The sequence below is a fragment of the Pieris brassicae genome, chromosome 6 (genome assembly GCF_905147105.1).
Source record: "Pieris brassicae chromosome 6, ilPieBrab1.1, whole genome shotgun sequence".
Classification (NCBI taxonomy): domain Eukaryota; kingdom Metazoa; phylum Arthropoda; class Insecta; order Lepidoptera; family Pieridae; genus Pieris; species Pieris brassicae.
In genome coordinates, this window is record NC_059670.1 from 10,524,937 (window position 1) to 10,550,054 (window position 25,118).

The 25,118-nt window shown below is 35.3% G+C and overlaps 1 protein-coding gene across 3 annotated transcripts in view; it reads right to left on the reverse strand.

Annotated features, from left to right (window-relative positions):
- Positions 1-25,118, reverse strand: part of LOC123711344 — a 48,319-nt gene that overhangs the window by 10,291 nt on the left and 12,910 nt on the right. For 2 of the 3 annotated variants that reach the window (XM_045663882.1, XM_045663881.1), the window contains exons 1-3: positions 20,112-20,255; positions 17,533-17,668; positions 43-174 (exon numbers count right to left, since the gene is read on the reverse strand). In XM_045663882.1, coding sequence (XP_045519838.1) covers positions 43-174; positions 17,533-17,668; positions 20,112-20,237 — 394 coding nt within the window. In that variant the 5' untranslated portion in view covers positions 20,238-20,255. Of the gene's footprint in view, positions 1-42; positions 175-17,532; positions 17,669-20,111; positions 20,256-25,118 lie in introns of those variants that run through there. The other variant, XM_045663883.1, reaches the window with a different exon arrangement.

Genomic DNA, 25,118 nt, shown 5'->3' on the forward strand with positions numbered 1-25,118 from the left:
ATATATATATATATAAATATAAATAGGAAATGCTTTACTCACGTGAGAGGCATGTATGTTTTCTGAATTGCAAATGACCATCTGTGCAACGGCAAACGCCGTCCAAGCACGCACTGTACGCAACTTTTAACGTACACTGTTCGGAGACCACGCACTCTGAACCGAGTAGGGTTGCTGGAAAGAAATAAAATGTACAATAAAAAGGAAAATATTGTTATTGTATACCGTGTTTATTCGTCAATATGTCTGTCAAACGCGCAAAAGCCAGCAACGCACGCGCGAAATTGTTCAATTAGGAAGAATGTGCGAACGACTTTGGAACCTCTTTAACGCGGACAGGAACTACCCGAGGTGGTTTTAGTGGGTATTTCTCCTAGTCTCTGAATAGAAGAAACTCTGTCGTGAGATCCACACACATCCGAAGTGAGACCCTGTCCTACTTTCGCGGGAAGGGGATAATAGCTATCCACATCCATGGTGTAGACCATTGAAAAGAAAAAATATGTTATATGTAGACAATATCTAGTAAAACTTTTTCAATAGGTACGACATTTATTTTTAATAATTTCATCTCAACAAGTCATTCACAGACATTTTATATTGACATTATTCTCTAATTGAATTTTTCTTTTGTATTCATTTCTTAATTATAATTATGAACTGCTTTAACATGTGCAGCATAATGACGGTTGCAGGTGCTTACAAACATTTTGTAAAAAAAAACGCGATTTTAAAGTGTGACGGAGTATTTATTGCCAGTTCGCGTCCGTTCTACATTTGATTTGAGAACTGGCATTTAAGGGCAATTTTTTCTAACGTGCTTAAAGTTACCTATATGAATAAATTATTTGGTATACACTGCGGTAGAAAGAACCTCGGCTTTGGCTAATTGAATGACAGCATTGATGTTATCAACTTTTAATGCACTAGAACCGTTATGATACAGTAAAGTGAGTAAAAAGTGTTATGGGAACGCACAATGGAATTAAACATGTCGTGTGCAGTTATTTATAAAAATATTCCTGCGTTCGTCTAACTTTGACGTACTAAGTGTTGCCTAGGTCAATTACGAATCCTCAAAATTTGAGTGACGGGGTCGTGATGCCTGACCTGATGTTAGCAAGTTCAATATTTGCCGGCTAGTTTAATTTGCGGTTCTTCATGGCTTGTCACGCAATTATGTGTATTAGGTTTTTCGATACCCTAGGAAATCATCTTGATCCTGTACGATAACAATTGAACACGATAGGCGGAAAAACAAACGCTTTTAATGTATTATTGGGTTTAAAAATAAATACAAGTCATACTGTATGTACTTTTTTAGTATTTTTTTAATCAATCTGAATATCTTATAAGAACATTTAAAGAAGCTTTATTTAAAAATCCATAGTTAATTTTACAACAAGTGTGTTATCAAAATAAAAACTCTTTAATCTCATTCAAAAGTGTGGCGGAGAGTGTCCTAACAGTTCTTGTTCGCTTTACGCCCTCGATTTGGTAAATGTAACGTTCATAAGTTCAATAAATAATTAATGAAAATTCAAGAAATATATTAACAATTCAAAATATTTATAGTAAAAATAAAGTAACCTCCAAATCCCGACCACGGAAGCTTGAGTTAGTTTCATCAGAGGAAAATATGTGTCTCTTTAATCGGCAGCTCATGTCTGAGCGTCGTGGTCAGCAAGAAAGTATCTGGAGCGGTCTATCTATTTCCAAAGGTTATAGTTCAACGCCTCTCTTTTGACAGTGTAAAATTTTGAGGACGATGAGTCTTTTAATTGATCGGACCATCTGATTGGTGGTCTTCTGTGTTACTAACCACGATCAGTTTCTCCAAGTTCTCTTCGCCTCTACGCCTTGTATAGCCGAAGTAAGATACAATTCGCTGTGGACATATTATATACATATAAGGTAGAAAGGCGAGTCCGCATGCAGAGTTGGTTTAGGATCGATGTATTGGTGTGCTTCGCAGTCGAAGGTATTCTTAGCATTCGCCACCAGCACCACATGAAAGCATCGATCATTTGCCTTTCACGAGCCACATTCACGAGTCCACGTTTCTACACCATACAGGAAGATAGGAAATACTAGATCATTCTTATTTTGGTTTTGATACCAATTCTTCTTTCCTTGCAGATGTTGTCAATATAAATATGGTACGGGGAAATTGTAGTATATTAACCAGTCCATATCAGTCACGATGAGCAATTTAATCTAGATCGTGATGTGAAACTATGCGTTATGAGGTTTTTACATGTAAAATGTAAGTAGGTGAAAAATTCAAACTGTTACTGTGAATAATTTTGTACGGCTAGACTTTTGTTTAATATTTTGGAAATAGTTCGCTCGCTTTCGAGCAACCCGGAACCGCTGATCTTGATTGAACTCGATGTCGAATATAAGCCCGGGCCTCTTAGGTTGAATGCCTTGGTTCAATTTAAAGGCGTGTGGAGGGCTGAGGTGTTTTATTTGGTAGGTCTCGGTACCCCTTGGAATAGCAGAGAGGAATAAGTGTAGACACAGCCTGCAGTGCCCGCGTCAAGCTCGACATCCATAGTGCGAGCCTGCGTAAGCGCATTTTCAACTCGTGAAAAAGCAATCTATTGATAAAATTAATTTTAGAAATCGTTCAGTACTTTTGTAGTATTCCTTACAAACATACAAAAAATCCTCTTCATTAAACGTACCTATACCTACAATCTACAGATACAAATTACGTCATATCCTGAATCGCGCTAACGAAGTTATTCCGATAACGCTAAAGATGTATACAACTTGTCGACCTCTAGGGCATTTGGGCCAGTCAGTCAGGCTGGTCGAGAATCCTCCGTTAGGCCAGAGGAAGAGTTCAAATTCTTCCACGTTATTCTACATTATTTTATAGTATAGGTATAAAATAACAGCGCAGTGTTGGCCTAGTAGCTTCAGTGTGCAACTCTCATCCTTTAGGTCGTTGGTTCGATTCCCGTCTGTGCACCAATAGAATTTCTATGTCTGTGTGCATTTAACATTTGCTCGAACGGTGAAGGAAAACATCGTGATACCGGATTGCTTTGGACCCAAAAAGTCAACAACGTGCGTCAGGCACAGAAGGCTGATCACCTTTTAGATTAACAAATGATCATGAAACAGATACAGATCATAAATCTGAGGCAGTTGTAGCGCCATTGATTTTTTTAAATATTTATTATAAAATAACATATTATCATTTTATTTTAAATAGAATAATGTAGGGTGACCCAAAAAGGTAATTTATTCTTAAAATATTTGAACGTTCTGTGATACAAGGGCGCTAGACACGTGCTTTGAATAGCAATTATTAAGTTCCAAATTCATAGTAGGTACGTAACTGTAATGTTATTATTTCATTCCTATATTTTAAATAACTTGAAACATTCGTGACTACAGTGAACGATTTCTGACAAAATTCGTATCTATTTATTTATAAGCTCAAAAACAACGTGTATGCTAATTATACAAGAAGATATGACATCACAATTTTTTCACACTAACACATCAATTATATTAGAACATAAACATGCTAACAAGGGTAAAATAAAGAAAGTGATGTAAAATAAAACCTGAAAGTAAATATAAATTAATTAACAGCATGATGAACAAAGTTACGGTAAGTTTGAAGACTTGTAAAATATATTAATATTTTCATCAATGTTAGTAATCAAGTTGTTAGAGTAAGATAGATAACCGTATAAAAAAACCAAAGGGCAGATGAGACCTATAGAAGATTGTTTCAGACTTTAAACAGCTTTGCAGTTTATTAAGGTTGAAAAAACTTACAAAGACAGTTGGCACGCCAGCACTTTGTCTTTCCAACACAATAAGACGTATTCGAACCAGTAGTCTCTGAGATGAATATATCGAAACAAACCAACTCTTTAGATTGAAAATATATGAAATTCTATTACAAAAAATGTATCCAGTGATTAATCGTTCCGGAAATCATATAGGTATTAAAACGTTAATTAACTAAGACAGGAGTGCATGTTGATGTTATTGATAAGATAATCCATTTAAAGCCGACAAAAACATGCTGTGAGTTAATCAACTGGACATAATCAAAGTGAATAGCTAATAGAAAAAGTTTTGATGATAAAGATCATAACTGTTTTACATTTTATGCTATAAATATTCAGTGTATGTTCTACCGATTTATTTAATTTTAATATATCCGGTAGATAAGGCTGCGTTGGTGTGTTGAAGTTGTCAAGGGACTCGAAACAAAAGTTTGCGATGGTAAAGTTTACTTAAGGAGGCTGTAAAGCCATTGATGATGATGATCATATAGAACAAGCTTAATATGTAAAAAACTTATTACTTACATAAGAAAAAATCTAATATTATAGACTCTATTACCACACTCTAAAATTCAAAGTCCAAATTTAAAAAGGCAGGGAATACAACGCAATGCCAATTGGACGAAGAAAATAACGTTTAGGCTTGGTCCACCCAGAAAAAGAGAAGTTACTGGAGAGGTGGTACAATGGAATTATAAATATGGGGTCAATTTTGGATATACTTGAGGTAGAAAGAGAAAAATGAAGATGTCTCTAGGAAGCCTTTACTCGTTGCCGTCTTTACAACTATGAATTGTCTACATTTTGATTCAAATTTTTGGCGTGTACTTGTGAGGTAGGTTTAACACGCTTTATTTTATTTTCTTTATTTATTCATTATAGGAGTGATTATGTGAGTCACCGTCAATCTAGAAGTCGTGCATATTTCAATATAATAATCCATCATAAAGAAACCTCAAAGAAACCAAAACAATAGAAGAACTCTTTTATGTCAGACACAAAGACCTAACTTTTGAAGAGCGATATTGGGCGTAACGTGTAAGACTTAAGACGCCAACATGTCGATCCAAAACAAATTAACTACAGGAGAAAAATACATACCCAATGAATAAAAATTCATGTCATATAATTTTTTTTTTTTAATTTCAATTCATTAGCACGATTTTACCGTACATAAAATTAATATAACTTAACTCAACATTGAGATTTTCGTATCTCGAACGGGTTAACACCCGTGAAATAATTCGACTTTTGCGATACTTCGATTTTATCTTTAGCCCGAATTTGTGTCACAGTGACCGCTATTTGATAACTCGAATGCAATTACGTTCACAATTAAATAAGTTTTTACGCCACGAAATATTTGGTGTAAAAAATTACATTGAGATTCTTATATGCGCTCGTGCCAAAATGGCGTTATAATAAGTTATGCAAATACTTTGTGAACCTTCATTTTAATAGCTTTTCTTTTTAACAAACATTTTCTGTATTCTTAAAAGCTGCAATTTAATAGTTCACATATGTATACACTTAATCATGTATTAGAAATAACACAAACACACAAAGAATCTAACAAATTTACGTTCAAGAAGCATCCATACCTAAGAATTAGTACACACGTAGTCGTGTTTAAAATTAACACAAACACACAAAGAATCTAAAAAAATTGCATTCAATACTCAATTAGTATCACAGCCCAGGTAGAGTCAGGTTTAGAACTAGGTTGTTCTAAAGTCAAAAAATATTTATTCATATAGGTAACACAATGTACACGTATGAACGTCAATTAAAAATAATAATACATTAAATGCTTTTAATTGTACATTTACTGCCAGTTCTTAAATCAAGGGCGAAGAGAAGAACTGGCAATAAACTCTCCGCCGCTCTTTTTAATCGCAAAGTTTTTTGTGTATTACACAACGTTTGTAAGGAGCTGCAACCATCACACCATGTTTCACATGACATCAGCAGGAGGCATGGTGAAATAGGAGCACGCACTTACATTCTCATGGGAACATACAAATCGCAAATATACTTTACAAAATCTATTTTTCTCTATATTCCTGTAAAGGGTTCCAGTTTCATTCAAGCTGAAATCAAACACTGACAGCATAATTATAACAATAAAAATTCTACACTTACACCGTGAAAGAATTTATTGCAATTTAATTCGAGACGACAAGATCAATTTATTTGATAAGTCTGGGCCGCGGTGGCGACATTTAATTTCAACTCGCTGGTACTTGTGACGTTTTTTACTGCTTTGGAATGTATATACCATTTAACAGGTGGATAAATTATATGTTCTTTTTGTTACAAATAAATATAGAAACTGCGGTGATGTCACAAAGAGTTTTGAGATTACAAAAAACATTTAAAAACTTTAATCATAAAAACTGTTAATTTGTGTCAACAAGGCCATGTTTTTTAACTGAATATTGTTCACGTAACAGCAGTGTTGGCCTAGTGGCTTCAGCGTGCCACTCTCATTCCTGAGGTCGTAGGTTCGATCCCCGGGTGTGCACCAATGGATTTTATTTCTATGTGCGCATTAAACGTTAGCTCGAACGGTGAAGGAAAACATCGCGAGGACCCAAAAAGTCGACGGCGTGCGTCAGGCACAGAAGGCTGATCAACTACTCGATTAACAAATGATCATGAAACAGATACAAAAATCTGAGGCCCAGACGTAAAAAGGTTGTAGCGCCATTGATTTATTTATTTTTTATTGTTCATCTAAAGGGCCATTGTTTTCATTTGAACATTGACCAACTGCTGACACGCCTATTCACACACCAAAAGCTCACAAGAATAATATTATGTTTGTTTGAATAGGTGTAAGTAGTATTTAAGATATTTATAACAATAAATCAGTTTTGAATCTCTGTCTTATTCATTTCTCGCTTCCTCTCAAAGTGGCAAAGACACCTTCAATCCCTTAATTATCGTGGTGAGCTTGCCCGATAGCTTTGAGATAATCCCACCACCTTGAACCTTTGATCCTACACGTAGGGCTCCGTCTGTTACCTTAGGTTTTTTGTTTTTTTTTATTAATTTATAACCCTCTACTCCCCTGCCATATTGTCCAGGGACTTTTTATACCACATTTTTTTTAAAAATAAAAACAATATACATTTAATTAATTCTACTAGTTCGCGAATGGCAGGCGTCGCGAAATACGCCCCGACTGCATCGGTAATATTTTTATTTACAATATTCATGGGCGAGCCGGGGCGCAATTCCTCGCGAGACACGCTCTTTCGGTTTTGTTTCCTTTAAATATTTAAGAATTTTTTCGCAGAACCGTTCCAGGCACGATCTGTGCTTTATTAACATGTCCAGTAGCCCGCCACAGTCTACAGTCATCTGCATTTGTTGCTCCAGGTCGTGCCTGGACGATGCGAATATAGGGCAGTGTAAAAGCACATGTTCCACTGTCTGCTCTTCATTACTGCAGGCACATGTTGGGCTTGTCCTAATTTTAAACCTATGCAGGTAATATGCAAAGGCTCCGTGCCCTGTAAGAATTTGCGCCATCTGGGGAGTGAAACGCTTCTCTTTTATTAACTTGTACGCTGTTCTTACATTGCCGATAAATAATTTTGTTGTTCCAGCTGTTTCACCCCCCAGGTAGCGCTCGTTCCATACCTCTAGAGTCCTATGCCTTATGTGATGTTTTATATGTGACAGGGGGCATGCGGCGTATTCTGGTTTTGATCTGAGTTTTTCCGCCGCTTCTTTTGCTAATGTGTCCGCCCTCTCGTTCCCTGGCGTACCAACGTGCGCCTTTACCCAGAAGAAGCTTACATGAGTTCCTCTTATGCGGCACTCTTCCAGGCTCCGGCAGATCTCGGCTACCTGGGGATCGAGAGATCGTCCACTCACAATAGCATCTAGTGCTGACCTAGAGTCACTGTATATTTTAGCGTCACGCTTATTTTTATTTATGTGGCTAGTCGCGTATCGTATTGCCGTCAATTCGGCTTGAAATACTGTGCAGTGGGGCGCCATCTTCATCTTATTGCTATTTAGTTCCATACCATCTTTCCATTCCGTCCAAGCGGCGCCCACTCCTATACTCGTTTTGCTGCCGTCCGTATAGATTTGTGTGCCGCCGTGTCTTTCGATTTCTTCCGGATTTGTGAGCATCTTGTAATACAGTTTCATTTCGCCGGGTGTGGGAGATCTACGAATTGCACTCTCTTTTCTAATTTTTCGCCCTCCTTCAGTATTTCCGCGCTGACCCCCCTTTTTATCTCGTATAAGGCAGCGGCTTCCTGAATACGGAGGTCTAGAGGAAGTATCCCGGCAGTAGGGTTGCTGCGTGTAACGAAGTCGTCCTGTAAGTTTTTGCAATTTTTTGGGCTTCGCCTCTTTGCAGATGACTTAGTTTTTTCCGCACACAGATTTTATTTGTCGCGGGTGCCCACACCGCGGCCGCATACATTACGATTGGTTCAATAACGGCAGTGTACGCGGTCGCGATAACTTGCTGGTTTAGTCCCCATTCGATCTTCGCGGCTTTAGCCAGCTGCTTATATATCTGAATGGCTTTCCGGCATACCCTCTCCACATGTCTGTTGAATGTGAGTCTAGCATCCAGATCAACTCCGAGAATTCGGATGTGGTTATCCATCTGTATCGGTACATTATTCATATTTAGTCGTGGGGTGTCATTCTTAAGTTTGCGCGTCACCACCATGACCTTGGTCTTGTGTGGCGCAAATTTTAGTTTGTTTAGGATATCCCATCTATGTATCCGGTTCAATGTTAGGTTGAGGTTCTGCTGGATCTCACTACCTGTCTCTCCTTCCGCTATCAAAACGATGCCATCCGCAAAAGCCTGGACGTACTCACCACCTTTTCGCAAGTCCTGTAGGAGCGGGTCCAATATTAGATTCCACATTGTTGGTCCCCCTATTGAACCCTGAACGCAGCCTTTGTTAGTTACTTTTTCAACCGTGTGTCCAGCGTAGGTTAATTTTATTTGTCTTTCATATAAGTAACTGTCCATTATTTTCCTTAGTTTTAATGGGCATTGTTCTTCTGCCAGTCGGACTCTAATTTGCGGCCACCAAGCGCTGTCAAAGGCGCCCTCTATATCGAGTGATACGATGGTTAGTATCTTCTTTTGTTTCAGCTTTGCGCGTATATGTGTGACTGCGTCATATAGGGCATCCTCAGTGCTCCGCTGGGGCATGAACCCGTATTGGATTTTCGAGGTTTTCGGGACTAGATGCCACTTTAGCCGAGCGATTAGCATCTTTTCGTATACTTTTCCTAGAAGAGGTAGTAAGCCTATGTGTCTATAAGACTTTGGGTTTGTATAATTGGTCTTACCCGGTTTGCGCAATACAATTATTGTAGCAATTTTCCACAATTTGGGGAAGTGCGCTAGCTCCAGGCATTTGTTTAGGCCGGTTAGGAATAAGTTAGGCGCCGCGTTTATCGCGCGCCAACTTATATCCGCCGTTATGCCATCTTCTCTGGGGGCCTTTCTCGGGTCGAAACTGAGAGCGGCGGTTTCGAGTTCAGTCATTGTGAAAGGGGTATCATAGACTAAGTTATGTCCCTCTTTGTTTACTGTGTTTGCTCTGCTTCTTATCAATTTGTGGTCTTCAGTTTCATCCTCACTTGTGTCTTTCGGGAAGAAAGTTCTTGCCAAGGTCTCCGCTGACTCCCTTTCGCTAACGTATCTACCGTCCCTGCAAAGTGGTATATCCTGGACTCTGGTCTCTGTCCCTCTTATCACCCTATATATACCTTCCCACATTGTCTCTCTTTCCTGTTTCTCGCAGAACTTCTGTTTGGGCTTGTTTGATCCGGTTTTCATACTCTTGTTTTGATGCAAGGTATTCACCTACGACCTCTTGCCTTCTGCGTGCTGCGGCACATCTTATCCTTCTCTTTCTAGTCTCAACCTGTTTCTTGAGCAGGTGCAGTTCTTCGGTCCACCAAGCCATTTTTGGTTTCTTCCCGGTTTTAATTTTTGGAATTGCTGTTTCACTTGATTTTATTACTACATCTGTGAACTTTTCTACTATTTGTTCCAATTCTTCAATTTTGTTTATCTTCCTTACGACGTCTTCTGTTAATTGAGAATTTTCTATATTTACTAACATTTCTTCCTCGAATTTTATCCAATCAGCTTTTTTACTGTTGTAAATTTTTGTTCTACTCTTTCTCTGGATTCCTTGATGTATTTTTGCATTAATTTTGAATAATATGGCATTGTGATCCGATGAAATCATTCCTATGTCTACTTCCCAATCTTCGATCTTTCCTAATAGGTCGCTCGTGCACACTGTTACATCTAAGTGGCTGACTATTCTAGTTCCTCTCCTTATAACCTCAAATGTTGGTTGCTGCCCATCATTCAGTATGTGCAGGCCAAGCTCATTAACCAGACTTCCGAAGGCTTGTCCTCTATCGTCTATTTTCGGGCTTCCCCACCACGGACTTTTGGCGTTTGCGTCACCGCCTAGAACTATTCTACTCTTGAGCTCATTCACCGTCGTTTCCAGGTGCTTCTAGGGGGTTCTATATCGGCTGGGTCTGGTTCCATTTAGTATGAGATCAGTGCAATGCCAGTCTGTGCCGTGGTCTTCAGTTTGATAGGCACTATATTAGTCGTTGTTAGTGCGGGGTATTGGGTAATACCAATATCTTCGTCAAAAATCAACACTGCTGCCTTTATTACTTTACCCACTGGAGGATTCTGGCACTGCACCACTCTCACTCCCCTGTAGTCTTTCACCCTACCCAGGGCTCCAATGTATGGCTCCTGTACTAGAGCGACTGTAATTTTCCTCAATTGTGCCTCGTAAATAACTTTACCGTTGGCTGGCTCTTAGCAATAAGCTACTCTGCTTCTGGCCAGGCTATCCCACCTCTTCCTTACTGGACATTGCATGTCGAAGGCTCCGTGGTCTTGTCTCTCAAAACCCCCCCTTTTGCAGTTTATACAGGTGGGTTTTTCAGCCGCTTTATATTTGGGACACTTCTCCCGGATGTGGGTTCCTCCACAGTGGGCACAGGCACAGACTAGATCGTCCTCTTCCGTGCAGTGCTTGCGCCCATGGCCATAGCCCAGACATTTCATACACTGCACCAGGGGGGACTGATCTCCAACCCACACTCTTTGTAGGTCCACATGCACTTTTCCTGCGCTAGTCAAAGCTTGCCATAATTTTGGTGAGACTTGAAGGATGACATGACCCTCATGTGGGTTCCTTGCTCTCCGACGGTATTTTTCGGTCATCCTCCAGTCCATGTTACCTTAGGTTAGGGTTCATCTGTAGGGCTTAGGGATCCGTGGGGCTGTTACGTTCTTACATCTCTCACCCTTTCTTGTATTTAGTTATCTAGTGCGGCTCGCTTATACATACACAACACATACTATATATATATATGTAAATTAAACCACACATTTCACAGTCCACTAACTGGCAAGCTCTACAGCCATATGAAACGATATATTTTTTTAAGATATTCTTATATTAATATCGATAATAATTTAAATACATAAATATTGAATTGTTCAATAATGACATATTATAAGTGCTAATATATAGCTAACGTCAAGAGCTACTTACATGAGAGGTGGTTTAGCATTTTTAAAGTATCGCTTAAGTTAATGAATACCTAATATCGAAGTTTACTTTAAAATAAGCCTCTACAAAATGCAAATTAAACGCTTTGATCTTGATCTCGATTAATAGAGCAAATCAAAATTTGATGGAATTTAAAATCGGTCTCGATAAAACAATTCCGGTTTTTCAATAACTATTAGTTTTATTATTTTTACTGTTCCTAGATTGATATAATTCGTATACCTACCAAAAACGTTGAACTTGTAAATTACGAGTACTTATACTCGTAATAATGAAGAAACAGTTAGTCGTATATTATTCCGTGAATAAGTATTTAGAGTTGTTACGAAAACGACAATGGTTGACAGTTGTTAGTCAGTCGATACGATGGAACATTATAATTTAATCAACCTTAACGCGTACTTACGTAAAAATATATCTATAAATTGATAATTACTACGTTATAAACACATACACATGCACTAAACGACTGCGTGCGACTCTCATCCCTGAGGTCGTAGGTTCGATCCCCGGCTGTGCCCAGTACAAAAATACAGAGGAACAGTAAAGAAAACATTGTAAAAAAACACTAGAAAACGCTTTAGACCCAAAAAGTTAACGGCGTGTCACCTGTGAAATGTGAGGCCCAGACCTACAAGGTTGTAGACTTACTGGTATGATATATATAGATACTCCTTTACCTTATTGGTAAAGGCGTCTTTATTTCATTTACATGAAACATCTATATCATACGATAACATTTGACTGACGAGTTGATTCGCTGCTGAATTGTTTAACGTGAAGTTAAACGCACGCATGGCGACTGAATGAGAATTTATTGATATTGTATTGTAAATTGTAGCGGAAATGCTCTAGCGTGGCCGTTGCTTTATCATTGAACATGTTTACAACATCTTTATCGAATTAGGTGAAAGTGTAAAATTGCCTCAGAGTATTCCGTTCTTAGCGCCTTTGAGGGTTTTTTATAGGAATGGGTAAATACGTTTATCGATAAACGTATATTTTTAAATTATGTTGTAATGAAAGGACTAGATAGTACGTGTTCTGCGTGAAGAGAAGAGAATGGAAGAGATCGCTTGTTAGTGATAGGGCCGCAAGTTGACTCGTAATAATTTATGCTACTTGCTTTAATTTGTAAAATAAATAAATAATTTATTATTTTTCCAATTTTGAACAACAACTTTTGATGTACGACTTAAGTACGGTATCTAAGTCAAGGAAATAGCGCTTCGTTCATTCACTGAGTTATATAGTATGGGCAAAGCTATGAAGTTCTATTCCCAAAGAAACGAGCTTCGAAAGCACAGAGATAAATGTAAGAAGAAATTCATGTTTTTAAAGAGTTCAAGTATATCCACGGAGAAAGCTCGTAAACACCAGGATCTAATTCACACAGAAATTCAAACGTCAAGAACCTTTTAAGAATCGGACGAAGAAAGCGAAACGCGTGGGATTGTTTTCACAAACCAATTTATTTTATTATACATTGCCCATATTCCGCCATCAAACTGTTACTAATAGTTTATAACTGTATATTTTATTGGTTTAAAGTATCTTTAATCTATTGTTTTGCGATAAAAGGATTAAATTAAAATACTGTTGGGCTAAACGAATTACTTTTTAAGGCGCTGCTACTAAATCTTGCTGTAGTCGTTGGGAAAATATTCCTAGTATATGTACGAGGGGAACGGGATGTTTTAAATAATAAAGGATATTATTGTTTCTATATATATATATATTGCTGACGACTAAGGTAATCGTCTCGCTCATAAAACTAAGAAAGCCTTTACAGTATGAGATAATAACCTGTAGCAGGTTAAGGTAGATTCTTTACATAAGGTAGAATCTTTACAGCTTCAGTGTTAGACAAAGTGGTGCGTCGTAGCAGCAATGCAGTTGAAGTGTTGCATGTCCTAACTGACTGTCTAATGTATGGATACGACACTAAACAAGCTATAAGCTAAAAGTAATAGAGACGAACTAAAAATGGATAATGTTCAACAACAAGTTATGAGCCATCATTCTAGAATTTGCTATATTTACAAAAAGATGTTAAGAGAAATAGGCAGTTGTGCTTAATCATCCGGGTTACCAATACCATTTATTTAAGTTGTACATATACGTATGTTATTTAATACCTAATTAGCTAGTAAATATATTTAAAAAAACTCTATGGCACTTGTATCCATTGAAAAAAAACATTGGGACTGGGATTTGAACGCACGATGGCCGCTCTAGGCAACATCATATAATACTCCGAGAGAATCTTCAGAGAGCTTAAAAAATAAATAAATCAATAGTGCTACAAGCTTTTTAGGTCTGTGCCTCAGATACCTGTATCTGTTTCATGATCATTTGTTAATCGATTAGGTGGTCAACCTTCTGTGCCTTACGCACGCCTTCGACTTTTTGGGTCTAAGGCAAGCCGGTTTCCTCACGATGTTTTCTTTCACCGTGTGAATGTAAATGCGGACATAGAAAGAATGTCCATTGGTGCAAAGCCGGGGATCGAACCTATGACTTTAGGGATGAGAGTCGCACGCTGAAGCCACTAGGCCAACACTGCTCTTCAGAGAGCTATTGTTTTAAGCCTAAGTTGTAGAACGACTATTCGTTCTATTTGCACATATGTCTCTCCGTCGTGCCGTCTAACGGTGGTGGTGGTATTGGGGTGGACAATAACATTGTGGGGTCGAAAATTGCGATCCTATTAAGAAATTTTATAAGTTAAGGATATAATAATAATATCAGGTGTTTGTTGTTTTATAAAATTAGGCGTATCCTAATTTGCTACGTTATTAAAGGCTTCTTTACCTGTTCGGTTGTTTCTAAAAATATTGTTCGACTATTTTACGTCCGAAATTTAACGACAATTATTGGAGAGTGGATTTTGTTAAGTAATGCCTACGAGTAATGGTTTTTTGATATCGGAGATAAAAAGTTCAGCGGACGCTTATTGTTATGGACGAGTGAAAGTGAAAATGAAGGCGCAAGTTAGGTGTATTCTTGTGGATAAATGATTGAATTATTCGACAATAATAATTGTATACGAAACTTAAAAAAATTGTACTTATTTTTATGTACGTACTGGGTGACTACAGAGCAGTGTTGGCATAGTGGCTTCAGCGTGCGACTTTCATTTCTGAGGTTAGGGAGGTAGGTTCTATCCTCGGCTGGTCATTTAACATTAGCTCTAATGGTGAAGGAAAACATCGTAAGGAAACCGCCTTGCCTTAGTCCCAAAAAGTGTGCGTGCATGTGTCAGACACAGGACTATTAGATAGATTGGATCATGAAACAGATACAGAAATCAGAGGCCCAAACCTTAAAGGTTGGAACACCACTTATTTATTTATTTTATTGGATGACTGTATTTATATCTATTAGTAATTCTTGGTTTAAAAATGATAGCACCGTAAAAGCGCTTATCCAATTTAATATCTCAGTACATATTTAATAATAATGTTACAGGAAAAGCTTTTGTATAGCAATCAAACTTATAAATCAAAATTATCAAAAACATTCAAAGATCTTCCTATTACAGTTTTTATAAAACGACTTATAATACGAAAATATTATTATTTTAATGAATATTTAAGAGAAACTTTAATAATGTGATAAAATAATATAAGAATTGATAATTCTTAATGGGCGGATAGATAGAAAATCCCTCTTCCTTATGCGACAAGATACACAAAATTCCATGTGCCTCGTACGGAATCGAATTACCTGCAAAATTCGCCAATGTTGTGGGTTTTTTCTAACTATGACACCAACTATGAGTATATTGATATTTTCCACCTTACCAAAGAAGATGTGAGGAAGTTTTTGAAGAGGCGGGAAGACTGATTTCGTTAAAGCAGTAATTTGAAATATTAAGTATTTATGTTGCTTCAAGTGTTAAATTTCAGTTTTCTTTCGTTTAAAAAAAGATATTTTTGTCTATTAATGTACTTACTTGTTTTCTGTTTCATATATATTGTTTATCTATATAATCTGTTTTGGCTTTCTGTATACGTATTGTCTAAGTGTTTTGTTTTATAACATGTATGTTAGCTGTATGATTACTAATAAATAAATAATGCAAATATGTATATGTAAAATTCTACCTTTTAAGACTAATTTCCACGTCATTATATGTGGCAGAGTATACGAAGTTTAGATTGTACCACCATAACATTTTTGTACCATATTCTTGCAAACAAATAATTATTATTATCACTTTCTATAATTTAATATTAAATAGACCGTATCACTATCGCAATTAATTTAAACAAACCCATAGTTATTATTTGTTTAATTTAAAGGCCGGCAACGCTCTCGCGAGAACTCGGGCATTGAGCGTGTGTTTGCTCTATATGCTTCTATAATAAAAACTAAAAGCCATTTAAACAGTTCCATATTTGATTTATATACTTATCATAAACGTTTCATCACTTATTGAACATTAGCATTTTCTTTAGGCTAGAAAGCCTTTTGGTCAAGGAAAGAAAATAGGGCCGACATTAAAATTAAAATTCGTTGTACACTATACAATAATTATTATAAAAACATCGTTGTGTAATTCTATTATATTTAAAAATGCGTTTAATGTTCCTGCCTACCAGACTCTTAATCGTACTTACGTATCAACACCAACTATGCACAAAACTCAGTTTTGTGTCGCACAGCCCGGACATACAAAGACCAATATTTAAGCCTTGACTTGTTTAAGCTATCGGAATATGGCTAAAATGAGTATTAAGAATATCCATGGCGTTATACCCCATATACGGTGTGTATGTACATACACGTTTACACCATCACACAACACAGCCAAATAAGGTATTACTTAGTTAAATGTATTTTAAATGTTAGTCCTTTTGTAAATATTTAAAACTTTTTGTAAATATAATAATTCCATCTTTGGTTCTTTCTGTAGTAGTAGTTTTTGTTTTATCTTCTTGGTTTCAACGAAATCTGCTAACAATTAATATTTTAAAAACATCTTATGTAATACGTTGTTCAAGACGTTGAAATCACTAATAAAAAATGGGAGAAATATCTGGGTCAGAAAATGGATACATATTTAAAGTGGAAGTTTCATATATCACAAATAATTACCAAACTAAAATCACTTATAGGAATTTTCCGCAATGTGTACGTCATTTAATTTATAATTGTTTAGTCAAGCCACATTTCATATATCTAATTGAAATATGAGTTCAGCATGCAAAAACAAAATGTCTCACTTACAAACACTACAAAAATAAATTAATAAAAGCACTGTTTAAATACAATATTTTAACACAGAGTAATAAAATCTACTAAGAAATTATGACTATTAAACAACTATATGTGTAATATATGTGTGTAACACCTGTATCTTAATTTAAAAAAAAAACTTTTTCCAAAGTAACTTTATCATTCAAAAAATACAAACACACCACTACACGCAATACTCGTCGAGCGAGTTTGCTTATCTTGCCGAACCGAACAAATTATACGAAGAAGTCTATTAAGTATGAGGGTGTGCAATTACTTAATAAACCGTCTTAAATTCGTAATATTAGCGCGTTTAACCAATTCTAAAGGTCTCTGAGACTAGTAGACTAAATTAGGACGGCTGATGGCAACGTGTATCTCGTTCGTATTCTCATGTACAAGTTTCTCATGTAATTAAAAATACATTTTTTGTAATGAGAAATAAAGTTCTTTAAACATTATAATTTATGTTATAAAATAAAATGTTTATTATGGAATATAAGATACAGGTATCACTTATTTCACGTCATTTATTTATTTCGTAGGCCGAGAGAAAAAGCCGGCGTAAAAAACTCTCGGTACTCTTTTAAAAAAATATCAAATCATCAAACAACACTTATTTTAAAACAAATATCGCAAATTAATTAGAAGTAGCCTGGCTAGTCCCAGGCACCTTTATCAACTAGATAATCGTTAGCTTTATAATAAGCTTTTTAACACAGCTTTTCTTTAATACATTTTTTGTTATTAAAGGCACAGACACACACACAAAAGAGCCTCTGGTATTAAGGAAAAGTAACCCTTTAGTGAGCTGTAGGATACCGAAATAAATAATATAAACACGTGAAATCACTTACATTCAAGACAAGTGGCGTTGTCAACTTGTGCAAAGTAAGGTTGACATATGCAGGAGCCCCTTATGCACTGCGAATTGGACACCTTGCAGTCTGAGTTGAGACGACATCGCGATCCGAGCAAGTCTCCATGCACTATCTGTAAATTATTTAAGATATCAAGAACTTTGAAATACTGTTCTTCGTAATTTTAGCTGGGTTGGGAATTAAGCATTGTCTTCAGATGTATGTTGTATAAATAGTTTTCTGGTTTAATTGAAAATGACTCAAACATAACGCTAAGTTACAGTGTATATAATGTGTCATGAGGTCGTGTTTTCAATTCTCGGTAAAATAGAAGAACAACGCTTTATATAAACAAAAACACAATCAAATTATGAATAAGATGAGCTGTAATGATCAGAATTAAATTTTAGATAGCCTTTAAAGAATATCATAGACTTAGCAAGTGCCGAAGACGCTGACTTGGGCCATGTTGGCGCATACCATTCGTCTCTCCGCCTCATGCGTGAGTGTTATTCATTTGCCCACTTAAAAAAATAACATAGTCTTGCCATTAATTAAACGAAAAATAATACATAAAAAATAATAAAATTCGTCATTGGTTTCAGATCTACATATGTACGCTAGTAAATGTAAATTTAGAATTAATTTAACATCTTTTCTGTTGACGTTCATAAGTGTACTTGGTTACCTATATGAATAAAGTTCTTTTAACTTATATTTTGTAACTTCCAATAGCCACAGCGATTTCAATCACAATGAGTTTTTGTTACGCACGATCCAAGATCTCCATACACAACGTCGTGATGGAATGGAAGTTACAGAGTAAGAGCAGAGTTTTGACTTTAGACACACGTGTGTATGTATGGGAAATACTAATACTATAATACTAATCAGTGTAAATAGTACCCAAGTTGACCGTACGCGTGTTATGAACTTCCGTATGTTAAAATCGTTATTGTCGTTAAAATCGTTAGCGCAAAATCTCGACTCTGACCCCAAGCCATGCCGGTTTCCTCACGACGTTTTTTCTCTTACGATAATATTATCTATATAGAAAAAACCCTATACGGATATTCGACTGAATTACCGAGAGTCGAGCATCGCATACGAATTTATACTTTCAAATATAATCTTTACTAAACAATAAAGTCCTGACAAACTAGGGAGGTTTTTGTATATACCATAATTGGTGAGGTCACAAAAAAACGTATTACCATACACATATATAAAAAAACATAAACATATTAGGCAACGGGCGCCCTTATAGCTAACAAGCGATTTCATACAGGAATACCTACATAGGGTAAATTACAAGTGTATAAATAATTAACAAAAAAAAACATAAAATACTAAACTAATTTGTATGTTTGTTTTTAATTTTTATTTTTTAAAAAATAAAAATGTATTAAGCTATTTTTTAGGTTAATTAGCTCTATATATATATTTAAATATAAGGTCATAACGAGTCTGAAAAGAAATACTATATAAATTAGAATAGGTGTGAAATTGGACCCTATTAAAATACAGCGACTTGGACCTGTTTTTAATGATGATGACACTCCAGCCTCACTAAGTTAAAGTAAACGAGGGTAGATTCCCTTGGGGTTATCTCTTAAATAGCTGCTAATGATCCGCATTTATCATTTTAATACATTAACGTGTCTTGCAATTTTTCAATAGAATTTTATATGACAAAATTAGTATTAAATTTAAGACTTTAATACACTAGGGAAAAACTGATTACCACCCGTCATCCTTTGAGATTTTTTGGACTCAGTTGTAAAGGATCTCAATTGTATTGGTGATGCCAGAAAAGGGTGTGCCAAATTTTAAAAGGCGCAAGTGTGTTGCGAGCCTTGTGGCGATGTGTTCATGGGCGGTATCACTTAACAAAAAACAAAAAAATTTTGAAGTGAAGACCAATCAATAATATACCAAATAAATATTGTTATTGACGTGAAACTTCATTATAGGCATTGGAAAAAAAATTACCGTCACATTTTTCGGTTACCCGTAAGATTTCCCCGAAGGCTTTAATAACAAATATATATAATAATGATAACAATGATAATAATAATTCTATTACAATTAATGAAATTCTGTAATAATCTAATTAGTAATAAGGTAAAATAAATTAATTGTATTATTTGCATTCATGTCTATGATATTAAAAGCCGTTTGTTAAACTTTATCTAACAAAATACTGTAAATTTGCATATACTAGAACATTTTTGGGAAAATAAGGTCATAAAGAAGTTTCACTTCTTACGTTTGTACACTGGTACACATACACATTTTTATTTATTTTTGGTTCATTATGAAGTATATTTTTAATTAAATTGATCATCTATGAGTATATTTTTTGCATATTTTTACATTACATTACCAAAAAAGCTTCCAGTGTTCTTGTAATTTTTTGCACCCACTATACACACGAAAAACTTGCTTTTTCACGATTTGCCAAATCACTAAGCTGTCTAATTCCTTAGCAAATTCTTTCAACCAAAAAACAAATTGAAACATCGACAACTGCAAGCTATCAATCAAGTATGTAAAAAATCTATAAACGAAAATACCTTGGTTGACAATTTCGCTTTATGTCGCCATTGTGCTATTTTTATACAAAAAAGAGATAATTGTCCTTTTCTACAATAAAACGACTCCTGAGCTCGTTGAACTTGGGTATGACTAGGAATATACATAAGTATCTCTACGCAAAACAAAAGACTGTTTCACGGACTGACTGACAGTCGAGACAAAATATACCTCCCGTAAGTTTTTGACGTATTGAATTTGACGGCTGTCATATTTAGCGCTTATTTTTGAATCTAAATGTCACCCTTAGTTTTGTGGAACACTTATTTGTTATTTTATTTATCATGCTATTTTCACTTACAGTTTGCGTACACAAGTGATTGAGGGGGAAGATTTATATGTCATTTTTCTAGGCCCTTAAAAACTACGTTCTGACGTAACGCAGCGTAAAATTTTTAACTGCTGTTCGATGGGTATCTAGTAATTGAAGCGCTTATGAGTACGGCCGTCTCCAATGAATAAGGAAATGTATATTGTGTTTCTTTTATTTCTATTGAAAAAGTAACCATAACTAGGTATTTAAGAAAACTAATTTACCAATAGCATACATGTAGCCCGGATTGTGTCTACTGTGATCTATTTTACCTGAACTAAATTATAGTTAAATAAAGAGAGTATTAGAAGATTGATTAAGTGTTGCATTTGTACCTATTTAATTTTAGAATTTGCATCGTCTCACTTGTAAATTGCTGTAATCCTTACGTGTCTACGCGAATATTAGGATATCCTTTTTCCTACGCATATGATCTGTTACACAATTATTATACAGGGTAAACTAAAAGTCTTATTTCAAATAATAGTTTATACCTAAAATACACTAAGTGTCGTAAACGGACAACTAAAACAAAAGAAGCATGCTTATTATTTTTATATGACTAACGAAACAGACGCTAAATCGAAGCGCCCCTGGATTATTATTATCTCTGTGGAAAAGAAAATGGTTATTTTTGCAATGTTTCTACCTAGTATTTTTCTTAACTGTCACGGTCACTATGAAAAACAACAACTACATTTGACAATTGACATGTAGTTATTTTAGTAACTTGCTCCGGCCTCGCAAGGCTGGACAAACATTTTTTGAAGATAAATACGGTATAATGCATAATTGTGATATTTGTTACAGTAATCAAGTTTAATCGTTACAAATTAACAAAAATACAAATGTTTTCGCTTTACGTATCTTAGTGTGGATTGAGCAACATTTTGTGGATGTATTTGAGACTAAAATGGTTTGAATTTCGAATATTATTCATGTAACTTACGAATATTAAGTTATCTTAATACTATTACATTGTTCGTACTTGACACACAATCTAAAATTTCTGTGCTAAGGAGAACCGTTCAGGATCGATTGAAATTAAAATCGAAATGTTCGAAACGAAACAATAAATTATTCAGCTGTGAAATTATTCAGTGCAGGAGGGGGGCTGTGTTTGATATTTCACGTACATCCCCCATTACTTTAAAACTATATTAATATATAAGGTTGATTTGGAGTTCTTTGATATTGAAATCTTTTGTATACATAACAAATTTATTATTTAGTTACTGATAAGAGCATGGAGTGGAGTAAAATGTTTCGTAGGTAAGACAATCGATAAAGCTCATTATGTTATTATTTTAAAAAAATATTAGAAATGGGTTGGACGTAGCACGCTTACCACTAAGCCACGGAGGCGGTTGAATAGATGACGTGTATCTTATGAGAAATAAAAGATTTCCTATTAACATATATTAACTAACTGTAGTTAGCTACTACTGAGTAGCTTCTTTCATTGCAAGCCTCGGTAGCAGCATTGGAATTACGTATTTAAGTTGCTAACTATTTATCACTAAGGAAAGCGCTAAACTACCAAGTTTTAATTTTAAAAAAATTATATAAAGGTGCCTTCTGAACTATACGGACAGAAGGCTCACCTGATGTTATCGGCCTATGGACACTTAAAGGCAGAGGCCTCGCCAGTGCCGGCCGTTTAATAATTGGTACGCTCTTCTTAGTTCTAAGTCGAGTTGGTTCGGAAATACTTCAGTGGATAGCTGATTCCACATAGTGTAGGTGCACGGCAAAACTGCCTTAAATAACGCTCAAAAACATCAAAATTGGACTTCACCGAACAAACTTGTTAGTAATGGTTTTTGTTATTGACAAAAGCGTTAAAAAATTATACGACATATTCTCCAATTCTTAATTTAAAAACTTCTGTTATCTTTGAACATGATAACAGACTAGTTTCAACGCTTTGTAATTCCGCTAATATCAGTTAACAAGATTATTACAAATATCCCAACAGATTTTATAGTGTGAATTATAGAACTATTTCCGGGTGACCGCAACTATTTATACTGTTCATCATGACTTTCTTCTTGAGATGATTATTCTTTTTCAATTGACCGAAAATACATCGTTATAATTTTATGGAGCGACGTGAAACAATGGTTGATAAACGTGTTAACGATTTGGCGGTTAGACACTTTAAATTCATTTACACACACTCTTACACATATTCACACACCTACAACACGCATGCTTTAGTTTTATTTTGTTTATTCTTTTAATTTATTATTATATTGTATATTTTCAATCCGCAATGGAAGGCTACTGATCTGGTTAGCACAGGACTTCTATATTCGACCAACCTAACAAAGAAAGGTATTGGACCCCTGCAGCATGTGAATCAATGGATTTCATGTCTATGTGCATATGTAACATTCGCTCGAACGGTGAATGAGTGATCACCTCCTTGCCTTATAGATTCACAAATGATCATGAAATAGAAACTAAGGTCAATGCCTAAAAAGGTAGCGCCACTGATTTATTACAGATATTGGTGATCGAAAACTAATACACCTGGCCATGGTATGGTCATATTATGGAGCTCGAGGACTTAGAGGTAATTTCTTACACGTTTTTTAATGTTTGATAAGTTAATAGTTGTTGAAGAAATGCAAACACTTGCTACGAAATGTTAGTTTTAATTAAAATATTACTATTGCGTAAATGCCACCTGGTAATCCAGTTGTTAGGGCATCTCTAACACGTAAAAGGGAAAAGTTACCATATAAAATAAATTTGTATTGAAAGCTTAATTTGAAACTGCGAAATGAACTAAGAAATTCAGTCGAAATAAATACTCTATGTATTTAAGGCTCAAAAAATGTATTGGACCAATTTGTGGAGCACGCTATCTTGATAGTTGCGTACCTTTAATTCGCTTAGAATGACGCTTCCCTGTATGTATGATTGTATATTTTAGAAATGTCATTCATTCGTTCACAAAAACATAAATATTTTTAAGTCAACGGTAATAGACATCTGCCGAAGTACATATGGGGCGAAATTGGTTGTGCCAAAAATTAATCTGGAATTGTATAAGAAAAATATCTTTTGTGTGGCAATCAAGATTTCTAATAATTTACCAAAAACATTAAAATATCATCCTACTAAAATTTTTGAAAATCGACTTAATGTAGTTTTTCATTTAATGATTATTTACGTGAAACATTATCATTAATTTTAATTTGATAACGTAATAATATATTTTAATAATGTCATTTTTTATCTCTACAAATAACATAAGAATTGACTAATTGATATGACTCATAATGTATGTAAATTCATGTCATGTTTTACCTTTTAAGACACCTAATAACCTATGGAAAAGCTCCCTACATGTCGAAATCTGATATCGTATTCACAATTAAATAGCAAAGCTATCGTACGTGCTACGAGTGTTAAAACTTGCATCCGTTAGAAGTCAGGTTTTCTATAAACTTTGAAAGCTTATTCACACCTGTAGGTCGCGGTGCTATGGATATTTTCTGTTTATCCCTATAATTTGATTTCACGCCACACGCATATGTGTACGACATATAATTAATTCGCCGTTTTCACTACACGATGACATCAACCTCTTCAAACACTACATATTATTAAACCAATTAGCATAGCAATTATGATATAATTAACAAGATTCTTGTATGTTTACGAGAGCGTGAAATATTGTCACACTCTGTGACAAATTGTAGGTTTTACGTCAAATTCGACTCCAGACATTGTTTTCTTATGAACAACTCCGACGCGATAGTTGAAAAGATCGCTTATCGCTATCGTTAACTCCCAAAACATTTGTAATATATCTATTAAAGTACACCACATCATATACAATGCATTTCTATGGTATGAGTTACAACCTATTCTAAAATCCATGACAATTACGGGGAACATAAATTTAACAAAGAAAACTACACAATAAATTTTTATAATTTCAGTTTATACTAGACATGTTTTATTTAAAAATACTTATATGCTTAAATAGAGTAATGTTGGCCTAGTGGTTTCAGCGTGCGACTCTCATCTCTGAGGTCGTAGGTTCGATCCCCGGCTTGGACTTTCTATGTGCGTATTTAAGTCGCTCGAACGGAGAAGGAACATCGTGAGGAAACCGGCTTGTCTTAAACCCAAAAAGACGACGGCGTGCGTCAGGCACAGAAGGCTTATCACCTACCTGCCTATTAGATTAACAAACTGTTATAAAATAGATACAGAAATCTGAGGCCCAGACCTAAAAAGGTTGTCGCGCCATTGTTTTTTTTATACACATAAATAAAATCTAATATTACAAAAGAATGTATGTGTAAAGATTTATTCTTAAAAGGAAGTTTGCTCATTGTTGATTACAGTTACCACACAATAAACTAAATTTATTTATATTATTAATAAATGGAAGACAAGAATAATTTCTCTATTGATTTCTTATTATTTTAAAGAAGTTTAGATCGAAGTCTGATAGTAAATTGTAAATTGAATCGTTTAGCAATAATTTCCTGTCTATGTATAATTAATTTGATGATGATGATAGGATTTCGATATACGAACATTCTACCCGTGGTATGCGGAAGTTTGTGGTTACATTCTTTCATGAACAGGGAACCACAAGTGACCATTCGGTTTGTGGTATAATTTATTACTTTTGATTTACCTTTGTTTA